Source organism: Telmatherina bonti, assembly GCF_933228915.1.
Source record: "Telmatherina bonti genome assembly, chromosome: 18".
Classification (NCBI taxonomy): domain Eukaryota; kingdom Metazoa; phylum Chordata; class Actinopteri; order Atheriniformes; family Telmatherinidae; genus Telmatherina; species Telmatherina bonti.
Window position 1 is genome coordinate 26,479,148 of NC_136616.1, and position 15,430 is coordinate 26,494,577.

At 37.5% G+C, this 15,430-nt stretch overlaps 1 protein-coding gene across 2 annotated transcripts; it reads left to right on the forward strand.

Annotated features, from left to right (window-relative positions):
• The first annotated feature begins 2,436 nt into the window (after window positions 1-2,436).
• Window positions 2,437-14,895, forward strand: paip2b (poly(A) binding protein interacting protein 2B). 2 transcript variants are annotated; one of them, XM_079257283.1, is made up of 4 exons: window positions 2,437-2,672; window positions 12,186-12,352; window positions 12,537-12,719; window positions 12,823-14,895. In XM_079257283.1, the coding sequence occupies exons 2-4, from the start codon at window positions 12,197-12,199 to the stop codon at window positions 12,877-12,879; spliced, it is 396 nt and encodes a 131-aa protein (XP_079113409.1). In that variant the 5' UTR covers window positions 2,437-2,672; window positions 12,186-12,196; the 3' UTR covers window positions 12,880-14,895. The 2 variants fall into 2 exon arrangements, with proteins under 2 accessions (XP_079113409.1, XP_079113408.1); XM_079257282.1 differs by lacking the exon at window positions 2,437-2,672 and adding an exon at window positions 6,367-6,507.
• Window positions 14,896-15,430: the final 535 nt, after the last annotated feature.

The window sequence follows — 15,430 nt, forward strand, 5'->3', positions numbered from 1 at the left end:
AATTTTTTTCGTCTCCTTAGACGTTTTCTCTAATGGATGCATGCCAGTGAGTTGATCCTCATTAAACAAACAAACATCTTTTCTACAACCACAGGTAATGTCTTCCCACAGCGTTGTTTATTATATGAAAAGCTATACTCATTAGATTAGTTGGGATTAAATAACTTGTTTCAAGCTGAAAGATAATCACTCATACTGTAATCATTCAATAACAGGCGTGTACCTATTTGGTTAGTTAAATCCATGTGATGACTTTATTTTTGACCAGGCAGTGCATTATCATATATAGCATCTAGTCTAAATGAATTAAGAGGAAAGGTTAAGTAGGTTAAGAATTGTTCCATTACCATTACTTTTTATATGCTATTGTGCATATAGTTTGCAAAAATAGCATGTTACCTCTCAACATCTGCTGTGGGAATACATGTAACATTTAAGTGCATTATCTATATGAAGGTACAAGCTAATATTTGAGTATTTGTAAGTTTTGTTGTGATTTTATGTGGAGTTTCTGTGTATTCAGGCTGTTCTGTTGTGTCCTTATTATGGCTAACTTTGCTATGCTTTCTGTAATGGCCTGTATCCAGTAAGATTTGGTTATATTCACACTTGTACTGTACTGGTCTTTGGGTTTTACTGTGCTTTATCTTGGTTCTTGGAAATATTCCTAATTAGTTTCATGGTTTACCTGTAGACGATATGGCAGGAGTGAACCACTTTGGTCCTCAAGGGCAAGTGTTGGGAGTTTCCCTCCTGCAACACACCTGAATCAAATCAATGAGTAATCAGGAGACTTGAGCAGCGTTTGATGTGATGTGGAGTTGCCCACCACTAGGTGGGGAGAGATTATGTTTTTGGCAGCATTGGTTTAACTGTCTGTCTGTCTGTTAGCAGCATAACTCAAAAGGGTATGGATGGATTTTGATAAAAATTTCAGGAAACTGCAGAAATTGATTAAAAAAAAAGTGATTTGATTTTAGCAGTTGTTTTACTGCCTGAATCCAGGAATTGTTAAAATGACTCTTTACAATAGGGACATATGGGGATGATTTGCCATTAGAGCTTCTAACTTAAAAAAAAAACCCCAAAACAAAACAATAAAAAAACAACAACACCCACAATCATTGGAAAAAAGTACAATAGCTTGGTGGAGGCCTGCACTCTCTGAGTGCTTCTTGTGTTTAGTTTGCTTTTGGTCTTGTTAGATTTCTGATTTCAGAGTTTTTTTTTATTTCTTTGCTCTGTTCTTTGGTTTTTAAGGTAGGTTGCCTTCAATTCCGGGTGGGGTTTCTATGTAATTATTCATTTCATTGTATCTCCAACGTTTTTGATATTGTTCAGCTGCAAAAGACATGCAATCATACAGGACATACCCTGCTTCTTGCCTGCTAATTGCTCCGGCCCTGATTTGGACCCTAAATGGATAAATGAAGATCATAGTTGTGCCATCATTCTATTTAGGCTCGCTTCCTGTCTTATTCTTGTAGTTTTCCCCTTTATGTTTTCTGATATTTTTACTTCTTCTTCAGAAACTGGGTTTCAGTTACTCATTGTCATACCTGCTCCTCATGTCAAATGATCTCATTCAATAGAACTATTCAAGCTTCAGAGCCAGATTCTTGTTTTTGTTTTTTTTTTTTTAATACTGGAATTTCCTTTCCCCCCAGTGCCTTGGTTGCCAGCTACTACCGCAGAACTTTCTGTTAACTGGCAAGTAAAGTCGTTTTAGTTAGGGCATTGGTTTGACTGGAGCATCTGAACGTTACATTTGACTCTTCAAAACATTTTCCAGCATAAATGTGATTTTCATAAAAATCTCATTTAAAAAAAACAACTATTTTCTAAGTTCTCATTGACTTGATCAACGTATTAAATAAGAGCTTTTTGAAGTAAAGTAAAAAGCCTCAAACATCTTATTTTAATAAAGCTTCAGCCACTTATTAATCAGGAAATGAAAAACTCATTTTACAATGTGAATTCATCATTTAAAGCTTCCAATAAATATTTTCAATACTTGAAATCTACCTTTTTGGTAAAATGAATACATGTAAATGTATGGATGCTGAATGAGTTTGAAAGTAGGAGCTTTCTTCACCTTTTATTACAATGCATACAAGAGAGCCTACAATTGAATTTAATTTTATTTTTCTCTCATTTTTCATCATTTTCAATGCAAAGCCTCTTTGCAAGCATTAAATTAAAATTATGTTTCTTTAAAAAAGGTTAGATGTCGTCAAAACAGCTGCGTTGTCAAATATTTACTGGTCACATTGATCACAAAAAAGGGCAGCGAGACGCTGTATTTTGTTTACCTACGTGAATGGAGAACTAAAGGCGGGGCCTGTGGCTATTTGGACCAATAGCGTGGCAAGGAAGCATTGATTGACGAAGACTTGAGCCAATGACTGGAGGGTACAGCTGGATAAGCGAGACTACGACACACCGTTTTTCTCTCTAACGTTTAGGCAGAAAAACTGTGGATTTATCTCATTTTAATCTAATAACACGAGCAAACAGATCAGAGAGATAAGTGTTCATTCAGCATATTAGAGATAACTGGAAGAAAATTCCCTTCAGAGCGGCTTTCTTGTGACATTTGCTCGGGAAAAGAGCGGTTCACCCTCCGACAGCTGGTTTGCGGATTCCCCCTTGTTTGCAGCTGAAGTTCAGTGGTGAGTGTGTTGCTTGCTGGTGCAAGGAAAGGAAGCTAGCTTCAAAGAAAAATCCTTCCGGAAGCTTTTTTTGTGAACAAAACTAAGAAGCTCATTTAACACTAGCTGTTTTCTGTGCATACTTTAAATTATAAATATTATTTACAAAAGTATTTTGCTCTTGACAACCTCTAGTTTCACTCCGGAAAGAAAGAATAGCTCTACATCAGAAAAATTTAGCGATTAGAGATAGATAAAAGCTTATTTATTTAATGTTTTGAGCAAAAATATATTTCGAAAGATGGGTCGATATCTGTTATGTGTGCATAATGACTCGATCAACAGAGTATTTATGCATTGATTGTGTCTATTTAGATCTTTTAAAAGTAAATAAAGACTTTGATAACATAACCTTTTATATTAATTGATTTAAATGTATTTTTCTCTTGAAGCTTACAGTCTTGTATGTACTGTTTAAGGAAAGTGAAGAAGAATTTGGTGGATGTTTGTTCACATGCTGCATTTAGGTACCCATTAAAGGGCCCAGATTTTAGAAAGTCGTTGCCACGACGTGCAGTGTTTATGTCCTTAGCCAGTTAGATTAATGCCCCTTTAACACAGAGGAATATTTATTATTGAAGAATTCTGCCCACACTGCACTATTATAGAGAAAGCATAAGAACAACAGAACAGAAAACTACTGACTATCAACACGGTGAGTAAAAGTTGCTTTTTACAGCTAGATCTGTGGAAAAAATAGAAAGGACAGGCTGGTAAAAGATGGTTGTCACTTCTGACTATTGATCATAATTTGGTGCTCTTAAAACATTTCTGTATTAATCTTTAATTTCCTGAAGTTTCCAACAAAAAAGTTGTCATCCTCAGATGAGTTCAGTTCTGCAGTTTCTTGGTTTCTGTTTCTCAGAAGGTTGTTATGTTATCATTTTTGACAAGTGCAAAAAGAATACACTTAATCACATCAGAGAAATGTTCTGATAAAGTGTGAACATGACTACATTTAGCTGTTGATCACACATATTTTTCTTTATGTTACCAGATAAAAACTTCATTGAGATGAAAACCTATTTTCCAAAAGTGATCTGGACAAGAAGTTTATAATACATCACATAAACACAAATCAACCCATAGACCGTATATGAAAGATGGACGGAGCCTCCGGTGGCTAAAAGTGAAGCCTATTCGGAAGTGTATAAAACTGCAGTTCCCCCTTCATCCACTCGGGACTGGCTCCAAAACAGAGCAAATCTCCATAGACTCCCATGTTAAAAAGGCCAACTTCACAGCAGAAATAAACATGTTTACAGCCTGGTTCAAAAATCCGTTTAAGGTTAATAGGTCATGTTTACCATCATGACAACTGTGGGGAGTGAATTTTGTTCTAATGTGCCTGTTTAAAAGTAATTTGAACTCAAAATTCAGCATATTTAGGGGCGTGTCCTTTTGATTGACAGGTGCCCGATCTCCTGCTTCAGACAAGAAGAACGCAGAACAACTGCGGTTTTTAGCCGGTTAACAACATGACTTAGCTTTAGCCAGCTTACCTCCAATAGCTGGTTAGCTCCTTTTATCTCTGGGTTAGCTCAGTTAGCTTTTAGCTACAGGCAGCTCGGAGTTCGCTCAATGTCAATCATCCACCATGACGCTCACAGCGCCCCTTTCAGCTCCACCTCTTTTACCATATTTGAATTTTCCGGACGAGACGACATGCGTGACTCTTTCAAGATGGCGATAGTAGGAACCGCCCACTGAGCTTCAATTCAGCTTTTCAGAAACCTGTGGGTAACGTCACGGAGGCTATGTCCATCTTTTTGTATACAGTCTATGCATCAACCATCAAACACAAGTAAACTAACATGTAACAGACAGCTTTATGAAGAGGCTTATATTACCACTTGAGCTGATTAAAAACATAATTTTAATGGTTCTTTAAAAGAAACATTTCTGTGCTTGCCACTCCTTGATCATGGGATTGTAAATGTTCTTTTACCAAGTAAAGTGAGGTGAACCTATGTATTATTTTTATATCTAGTAGTATTTTAACAGAAGGAAAGCCTACTGAAATGCCTTTTAAGTTTAACATGTCTATGTGGCCATTTCTATCCTTTGGTTATAATAAATGCAATCCTTGCATTGTTTTAAGTTGTTTCAGGGGTTGAAAATGTTGGTCCTCTGGAGCTTGTATTACTGCAGCTTTAGATTTCTTCTCATTTTTATCACACCTGACTCAAACTAAAAGGATCCATCAGTTTATCAAGTTCTGCTCAGTGACTCACTAATTAGAATTGGGTGTGCTGAAACAGGGAAACATTGAAAACTTGCAGGAGTGCAGCTGAGGCGCAAACTTGCTTCACACTGAAGTTCTCTTGGCTGCTTTACCCCCATCTTAACTTCTTACAATGTCAGTGTGTCTATGTCAAATGTTCTTTTTACACCAAATCATGTTATTGACCTGTTGTCAGTCAACCTAATTAGTTGTGAGATCTTCAGTGGTGCTTTTTTTTTATGTTACATTATCACTCTTTATTTACACACACTTACATTTTTTTTCATTGCATCTATTATTTTCAAAGCACTGTTGGCATATAATTCAACACAAGTGTACATTAAAAAAAAACAAAAAACTATTAACTTGTATGTATGATGTCCAGCTAAATGGAGTATTGGAGAAATGTTTAAATGACTGCATTTTGTTTTTATTTAATCTTATGTTGTTCCAACACTTTCTGGAGTAAATGTTGTTGCAGATTGAAGCAGTTGGATCATCTTTAATTAGCTACATGGTAATCAAAGTGCCACCTGGTGTCTGTCACTCACTTAGATTCATTGACAACATTCAATCACTTTTATTTAGAAGAAACACAGCCTTTTCTGTTTTACTTTTCACTGATCTTACAATATTTCACCTTGACTATATATTACTGGAAAAGTTCCAAACCACCTTAGCTAATTTGTTTTTAACAGAAAAATATTAAATGATATCTTCTTGTTGCAATATCAATGAGGAAAGAATAACTGATTTAGTGTTTCTGCTCAAAGTGCATCAGAGCTGCGTCTTTTTCAGTATAAGATTTATCCTTTAATAACACGATTGAAAGGGGACAAAACTGGACATACTTTTCTAGGATACAAACAGATCTATCTGCTTCGGTCATCTGCTCCTTCTAACATTTAATCTTCACGTTTGTATTTAGTGTCTTTAAATGAACGTCATGGTCTGAACATCATTTTGTTTTAAATGAACATCATGTCCTCCTATAAAACTGCTGGATGACAAAAGTTAGTGTTAAGATAACGTCAGACTTTATTAGGGCTGGTGAAGTCATTATCACAGTATTATTTAGTCTATTTTCCAGTATCAACACACTTTACACTATAATAAATTAAAAGAACAAGAGATCTTCATGCTGTGTCTGCAAAAACGAGCTTCAGTAGTAAATGTCATTAGTTTTTTATTACATTTTGATTTTTAAAAAAAAAAGTATTAATGTCGACATCAGAAATAAGGGACTAGTCAAATGCTTACAATCTATGTGATTTAATTTTTTAGGGAAATCCCTCCCCCACGTTGAGGAAAAAAAAATCGTTGTCCACTGACGTTACAGAGAAAATTGCGACATTTCCACGTCGCTATAAAGTCCACGAACGCCTCACCAGACCACGTGACCAACCCTGTTTAACGGTAGCAGAGTTGCTAACAGGACTTAGCTAACTAGAGTTACGTGCATCGCAGCACTCAAATCCCAACTGAAGAAAACGACGAGCACGCACTCCTCGTTGTGCACTTAAATTACCCTAACTTTACGCCTGGAGGCAAACACCAACCACACAATGCCAGGTAACTAAATCCATTTAATGTTAAAACGTAGACGGCCGTCGTGTTTGCGAAGCTGCTGTAATCCCCGGAGCGGAGGCTTGTTTTGTTGATGCTGCCATGCTGTAGCAGCTTGCTAACTGATAGCGGAGCCCACTTTGTTCAGCCTCAAACATTCAAAGAAATACAGACTTCCTCCTCGGTGCATGTTAAAATGTTCGTATTGCTTAATATTCATACTTTTTTGTTTAGTGTTGAGGCTTTTTTTTCTCCGTTCTTGACGATTTTAGGATAAGCCAAGTATTCTGCAACCCAGCCCACTACCCTTTTGTTGTTGCTGGGATAGCTACTAGAAATAGCGTATTACCCTTAGGCCCGTTCACTGACAGCACAGATACATGGATCTATTTGCAGCCACAGTATACTAGCTACCTAGCCTTGCCTCAGTTAAACTATACAATCCTTTTGCCCGCCGTGCAGGTGGGCCCGTACACCTGGTTTAGCCTGTTAGCAAGCAGCAAGCCACGACGACACAGCTCCATTCAACACAGTTACATCACCACACTGTTATGAAGCTGCTTATTTTCAGCGTTTATAGACAGCTATTTCTGGACACTTAGTTTAGAACAAATGCATCTATTTTCCTTTATTTTTCGTTTCACAACTTGAATATCTTGAGTTTTTTCCCCCCACATGTACGTATTCAGACATGCAGGTGGAGGACATTTGATTTAAAATGGTTGACAACCAAATTATTTATTATTATTATTATCATCATTATTGTCATCTTGATAACTTAAACAGTTTACTAAGCAAAATGTCGATTATAGTGGTAATTCGTGTTTTGTTGGGTCAGCTAATTTTTAAATTAACTAAACTTCTTATAACTTTACTGCAATATGTAATACCCTGAAGAGCCTTTTGTATAGATGCTGATTTTTTTTTTTCCTTCGCTGATTACAAAATGTATGTCTAATAACAAGATAGTTCCTCATTTGATAATCAGAGCAGAGAAAATTAATTTTCAGAGAAGTTGACAGGAACAAATGTTTGAATTTAGAAAGAATATGTAAAGTCTGAGGCAGTCATGTGCAGTAGGTTTGTTACACGTGGGGAAAAAAATGTATCTAAGAAAAAACACAGCCAAAAATAAATTTATGTATTGATAATTATAAATCAGCAACTCCTTCAGATGCAACATATAGAGGAAAATTAGACTTCAAATAAATGACTATCTAATTAATCAGTTTAATAGTATTTAGCAACTCGGTCATGAAAAAATATTACTACCACCTGTACTTGTAGTGTTAACAAATGTTTCTTTTCTCAAAGTTGGCATATTTCCTGCACAACAAAATTGTGGTCACCTTTGTTTATCTTTCATGGCCGTTGAGGTGGATCAAATGACCCTCCGCCTGCGGGCTCAGGATGCACAGCTCTGGGCTTTGCTAACTAAACATTACATGGTGATCAGCACATCTTAATGCAAAATGACCATGCACTGTTCACCTTATCTATACCTATGTTTTACCGACTTTGCATTATTGTAATCAGAATGCAGGTTTACTGTAACTCTCAACAACTTTATTTTGGGGGGGAAATATTAAGACTTGTAACATAAGTGTTTTTCTTTTCCACCCCTCACACACTTTCTCTAAATTATCCATTATTCTCAACAGCTTTCTTACATGCTAAACTGCTCAATATCAAGCTAAGCTTATACAACACATGTTTGTTCTGTTCCATAAAATTTTATAGGCTGTTGTAAAATGAGGTTGAATACATTGGCACTAGATTTAAACGTGCCAGTGGGAGCCCCTTTCCCTACTTTATTCATTTATTTTTTACAAATCGCTGCATTGGATAATTTGACCTATTTGTTGATGTCAGACGTCATAGTTCTTTGTCTACTTAACACCTTTTTGGATCATGGATGTTTATCGGTGCTCCTCTGGACTGTTTGTCTGCTTACTGTGGACAGTGCAATCTGTCTCTGTTCACTCTTCTCACAGATGTTGATTCTGTCACTCTGACCTGCACAGAAATGGCCCAAATAAAAAAGAAATGTTGTTCCAAGCTTGGGACATTATGTGTAGATTTCAGGTAAATGGTCATAGAAGAATTAATCACAGCTGAAATACTGTATGTTGGCATTGGGCTGACTCTGGAGCAGTTCTTTGATCACTCCCCTTGCCACTCTTCCTCCCATTCCACTTTCCCCACTGTGAGGCCTCAGTAAAGTCATGACAGTCTGTTCCAGTTGGCTGGCTGTTCACACTGCAGGCAGAAGTGGCTCAAATTGGACTTTTTTTTTTGTCTATATGTGACCCATTTCTGATATTTTCATTATAGGCTGGACAGGACTAAACCAATTTCTTTTTCAAATCTGACTCGGGTTGCTTTCACATGCGGCACAAAATCGAGTGCACATCTTATTTATATTTTTTAATATATATTTATATTTTTAAAGCAACCTTGTTCAGACACTACCACCTCCTCCAGTGCAGACTGGTGGGGCACAATATGATCACATGTAAACAATTTTTGTTTTTTAAAGCTGCAATTGCACAAAAACGTGAACGGATACACACATGCTAACAAGTGTAGCGTTCATATTTACCTCCCATAAACACAATTTGCTGCTTGATGTTACAAGGACATGCAGGTCACTTAAGGGCTGTGTACAGGCCACACTAAAGTGTGATGAAGATTACATTTAATCGATGATGTGAACTGGCACACTAAAACAACTTAATTAAACTGTCGTTTAATTAGCTGTCATTATTATAGGCACATCAGTTTACTCCCTTTTTTTTTTTTTTTTTTTCTTTTCTTTTAAAAAGCACATTTGTTGCAGATGTGAGCACGAACAGCTTATGTTATGAATAGATTAAAACTTGGTCACGGAGGGCTTCCCCTTCAGCAGATATTTGATCTAAAAATGTACCTGAAGTGTCAATAGTTGTACCTGTTTATTGGCTACATTAATGGGAAATCCTTGTGGTTTGGATGCAATCCAGCATGAGTCAGTGCAGTGAAAAGATCAAAATGTAACACATGAATGTATACCTGGGTGTTCTTGTAGATGTTTTATCGTCACACTTTTAGATTGGAAATTTATCTTAAAATTGAGGCTGTTCAGTGAAATAAAAGGATCGGGAAGTATTTGGAAAAGGGGGAACTGATAGTAAAATTGTGTTGATTTGTGTTCAGTTTCCCTACGAATTTCCCTAGTACAGAGGGCATTTATATTCCTGAGGTTGTACACTTTTTTTTTAGAAATGTCATGGGCTGAGTTATTTAGGAAGCAAGGTTTGTTGAAAAGTTGTTGAAAGCCAGAGATGTTTTGCATGCTGCTTCTACGTTACAACATGCAGCACCATCGCACATGACTCACTGTATTTACTGTGATTGCATCATGTGCTGCAATCTGCAGATGCTAAACAATGAACACGCTAGTCTTTGCATCTGCTCTGATGAAATGGATCAGTCATATTTGTAACGCCCTGAGATAGTGTGTAGTCTGTTAGTGATTTTTTTTATTTTTTTTTTATTTTTTTGTAAAAACATCTTGATGTGAAAACATGATTGGCCGATATATAACCAGTAAACCCATTGGCTGCCAGCCATTGTTATAGCAGGGACTTTACTACGATTACAAATGCTATATACTGCCAGCATATTGACTCATCTTTCAGGACCCACAGAATATTGAACGACAGGTTATGACTCGGTACACAGCCTAGTAAATTTCTCAATTGTTTGAAGAACCTCTTCATTCTTTATAGCTCCTTTTTGTTTCCAAGCTTGCGACACCTGGGGCAGACACAGGGGAACCACGCATCATTGATATGATGTGAGCAAATATTTCAAACTTTGCGCTCAGCTTTAAGCATCATCAGACAATCAGCTGACCTGAACGCTGAGTAGGGCTGGGCAATATGACCTTTTTAGTAATATCCCAATATTTTTATGGCATGTCACGATATACAATATATATCTCGATACTTACCTTTGCCTTGAATTAATGCTTTGGTGCATACAATCACATCAGTTAGATGATTTTGTGTCTACATTAAAATATAATTGTTCATACGGCAGTAAGATATGCTGATTTTAAACACTCATGCCAAAAGGATGAAATTGTAACAAAGCAAGTGATCCTGTTAGGATTTAGTTAGGTAGTGATTTGGGATATGCATTGCTAAGTTATATTAATTACTCTTCCGGTAAATATATTAATATTTATTCATAGGTGGTTTGGATTTCCCATCCATTGAGCTGCTTTTCACCATCTGTTATGGATGGGTGTTTTCTCCAAAACACATTAATTTTTCTCAATTTAAAAATCAGGGGAAGGCTAACACTTAGCAATGATGCTAAGAATATGTTTGCACGTCTCCATCTCGACAAAACTGATAAAACCAACAGAGGTTAAGCAAGTTTTACAGGATGATACAGCATCCAGGTGGAAGTTCTCCTGGCTTCCTCTGCTGCAGATGCATTTCGTCTATGTGCTGAAAGGCTTTTTTAAAATGAATCGTTTTTAGTTTGTCAGACAGTTGAGTACCTCCTTTTAAAAAAAAAAAACAAAAAAAAACACTGATGTTGAATCATTTACTGCATACATTCCTTTCTGCATTTTATATTCTAACTTTCTTACATAGTATATTGTTTGAAAAAAAATTGTTTTAATGACATTTATCTCTATCTGACCTTAAACTTTTGCAAATGTGCGTCAAATGTATATATTTTAAATGTTAACTGAGCTTGAATGAATGAACTAAGCAGATGTTTGTTTGGCTTCAAGGTCAGCAGAAATTCTTTCTTTTCCATCAGTCTGAGGAGAGACAAATAACATGGTTAAATGAGGGTGTTTCTAGATGCAAACGGCTACAATCGGGCAATGAGCAATTTATGTGTAATTTATCAACAGCTGATTACTTACTAACATGCGTAAGACTGACCTCTGCATGCGTGATAAATCTGGAGTGTTTTGTACTTGGGACTATTCTAAATGTTACTGGTACGATGAAATTTAGGACAGTTTCTAGAAGCATTTGATAAACCGGGACCCTGATGTTTTGTGTGTGTGTGTGTGTGTGTGTGTGTGTGTGTGTGTGTGTGTGTGTGTGTGTGTGTGTGTGTGTGAGAGATATATATATATATATATATATATATATATATCTATATCTATATCTCTATATCTATATCTCTCTATCTGGGAAATGATAAAACACTGACCTTCACTGCAGTTTGAAAAATTGACAAACATGAAATGCTGAATACTCTTTTCTGCTTCAGATTCTGTTGTTTGCAGAATATTTCTGGCAGAACAGTTTTGACTTGCATTGGTGCACAAAGCAGGATTAGAGCCAGCTGTTCTTTATTCCACTTCTTTCTCACTTCAACATCATCTGGTGTTTGGGTTTCAAGCTAAATGAAGACGATGGTAATTTGTTCAGCGTCTCAAACGGATTCTGGGCTGGATTTTCGAAGCCTTATTTGAAATGAGATTATGAGTGAACAGGTGATGAGATGCGGCTGTAGCTTCGTGAATAGTCCAAGTTAAGTGGATAAAACAAAGTGTGCCGAGTGATATTTTTGGATGGTCTGCCGAGAAAAACATGTTTGCTTTATTCCCAAAGTTTAGAGCTTAAATGACATTCAGGGAGTAATCCTTGTATGTATTATTCTTGCAGAGCCAGCTGAGATGAGCGGTCCAGAGGTGGCCAAGACACCGGGTGGCGGGGCTCCTGGGAAAGAAGGAAAGGAGCCAGTGGCCAATGGGCATGCAGGAGAGGGTAATGATGCCAACCCATTTGCAGAATACATGTGGATGGAGAATGAGGAGGAGTATAACAGACAGGTATGTGCACATTATGTAGTTGTACCTCTGCTTCCCCCCTATTCCATGTTTGCTGTCCTCATTCTCAAATTATCTTTGAAATCTCGCCTGAAGTCCATCTTTTTTTGTGGATTCTGTACAAACATCAGGTCCTGCTTAGGGATCTGCATAGTTACAAAGTTTTCTAATCTCCCCCTCTCCTCAGGTGGAAGAGGAGCTGTTAGAGCAGGAGTTTTTGGAACGCTGTTTCCAGGAAATGCTAGAGGAGGAGGACCAGGATTGGTTCATCCCTTCGCGTGACCTCAACAACCAGGGAGTGGGGCAGCTGCAGCAGCAGCTCAACGGACTGTCGGTCAGCGATCACCACAGCAACCTGGAAGAAGTGGCGGTGAGTCGGGTGCATTTAACTTGGCTTTGTTTTCCACTTTCTCTTAGAGTCCGTTTGAGCTAAAAGGAGCGTGCGTTTAGTTGTTTTTCTTTGTCTTCTGCAGAGGAAGAGCATCTTGAATCCTGAAGCAAAGGAGTTCATCCCAGGGAAGAAATACTAGGAGTCCCCCTCACCCCCATGGAGCCTCCACACGCGCACACACACACACCAGTCCTCATATATTCTCAGAGACTCTTGCGGCCTTGTCCGCACACAGATTCTTTCACACACACATGCACATACACACTCATTGACACACTTGAAGTCATTGGCGTGCTGGCAGGTCCGGTTGGGGGGTGAGGGGATTTCTTTTTTTTTTTTCTTTTTTTTTTTTTTCTCCCCTCTTTCTTTAATCTTTTTATTTCCTGTTTGTTTCTTGTAAACTGAGGGACGTTGGGAACAGGGTTGGGGGGGAGGGTGTGGTACCAGCACCACCCTACTGCAGGCGCTAGCTCATCATTGCATTTCTGGTGACACCTTTAGACATTTGCAGAGCATGCAGACCTCACTGAAGTAACCCTGGAACTGAGGCAGCTACCCAGGAGTGATGCCAGGACAAAACTTAAATCCCAAAAATTAAATTATTAAATTTTATTTAGAAAAAAAAAAGTTAATTCCTATGATTTCAAATTTGGGAAAACTATCATCAGCATGTTGAGGGTTTCTGTAACGATGTTAGAAGAGGACTAACATTTCAGGGGACTTTACTGGGTTTCTGCTACTCTGTAAAGTCATCAGTCATTTCAATCCAATAATATTTACTCCTATGACATCTCAGACTTCCTGTTACATTACAGCTCTTGTGCATCTAAAGATGCCTGTTTATTTGTATCTATGACTCCGTTCCAAACCAAATACTTGCCCTACCCTTTTCCTTTTTTTGTATAGGTAATCGGAGCAGGCCTGGACAGGTGTTTGTGAATAAGTTAATTATTTTTCCAATTCAGGTGGAAATCTTAAGTTTATCTTGCATCCGGTCTGGAATAGCAAAGGTGGCAAATGTCAAAATCATGTGTTGAGTTTAAATAAAATGTAAGTAGAAAGGTAAGCTTTATTAAGTTCTACAATTTTCGTTGGCTCAGTTTCCTCAAGTGTCCAGCCTTGTTTCAGGTGAAAAGTGTTTGATGTGGGACGCAGCCACCTCGTTCTGCTGGAACAGCTTGATCTGTTCAGCATCAGATCAAGTGTCCATATCCAGATCAGGTTTTTAAAATAGCCTCTCCTCTCTTTTTTTTTTTTTTTTTTTCTTTTCTTTTTCTTCCTCCCCCTGTTTTTTGTTTTTGAGGACGAGGCATTTTTTGTCTCCACTGGGTATAGTAGCCTGTGGTGTCCATGCAGTCCTGTTTGTAGGAAGAAACGGTAGGGAGAAAAAGTATCAGATTAATACAGTATGGAGCATGTGGTGGACAGTATTACCTACTTGCCATTCTTGTCCTGTCTGAGGACAGTTTTTCGTTTCTTTGCCCCCATGAGGAAGTTCAGCTTTTAAACCATAAATCTTTGCAGTCAAGCCTGCAGTCACGTTACAGTCTTGGATTTGTTAAAGTGTCTCTCCGTAGTTGTATGGTATCCGTTAAGTTTCAAGCCAGTAGGGAAGCTGTATGCAATAACTTTCCCAGAAATCCTTCTTTTGCACCAGTAATCTGGAATTCCGATACTTCCCTCAATTTCTGTTACGTTAGCTCGAAAATTGAGCCAGTATTGTCGCATAGTTATCTTCATGCCAACGATCAATTTTGGTATTAACAGCTGTGATATTTTCCCCTTTTCTTTTTCCTGGTGTGAAGCAGACATTTGCTGCATATTGAATTTATCATCTGACAAGTAGCACTTCTGTCCACCCTTGCTGCTTTTCTGGTTTCATCTTGTTCCCAAACAGTGCAGCAGAGATAGTAAAGTCTTTGGTTTAGAGGGGAACTTCCTCTCAGGGTTGGACCACAGATGTGGAATTGGAACACCCTGGTGAAGCCAATAGGAATGTCCGCCAGGTGGATTGTACAACATGAAATCATTTTTGGTGATTTTGTTTGAGTTAGATGACAGAAGCTGTTTTAAAAAAGAAAAAAAAAAAGTTAAGACACAGTATGAATTTCAATACAAATAAAAATAATGAAAAAAGGAGAATAAAGATGCTAAAGACAAATGTTTGAGTGTGGTCTTTTCTCTTTATTTACATCTGTTTGGTAAATTCAGTCACAGCTCCTGACTAATTAAGCAGAACTGAACTCAAAATGTTGAAAATATAGCGAGATAAAAACAGCTGACTGTAAAAGTACCCTGGAAAGGACAGAATTTCTCATTGAAGCATTGTAGTTATGTGTCTAATAAAATCTCAGCGTTTTATAATCTCACTCCTCAGTTGAAAACTTCTATATAAATTGATGTCAATCATTTTTATGTAATTAAATTTAATGAAAGAATTAGGTGTGGTGCCACCAAGCATTGTGGTTCACTGGATTAACTGTGATGTAATGGGAACCCCACCTATCCCAGGATTGGCACTATTCCCCTCTAAAGCCTTCTTATAGGACTGCATACTTTGCTACCATATTTCCCAAGTGTAACCACTTATGTCTAGAAGTGTAACTAAGTGATCCGAGAAATAAGAGCAAGTTAAAGTGGGCTGATCCATTAACATGCTCCTTTTAATTGTTCCAAAGCACTGGCCATTA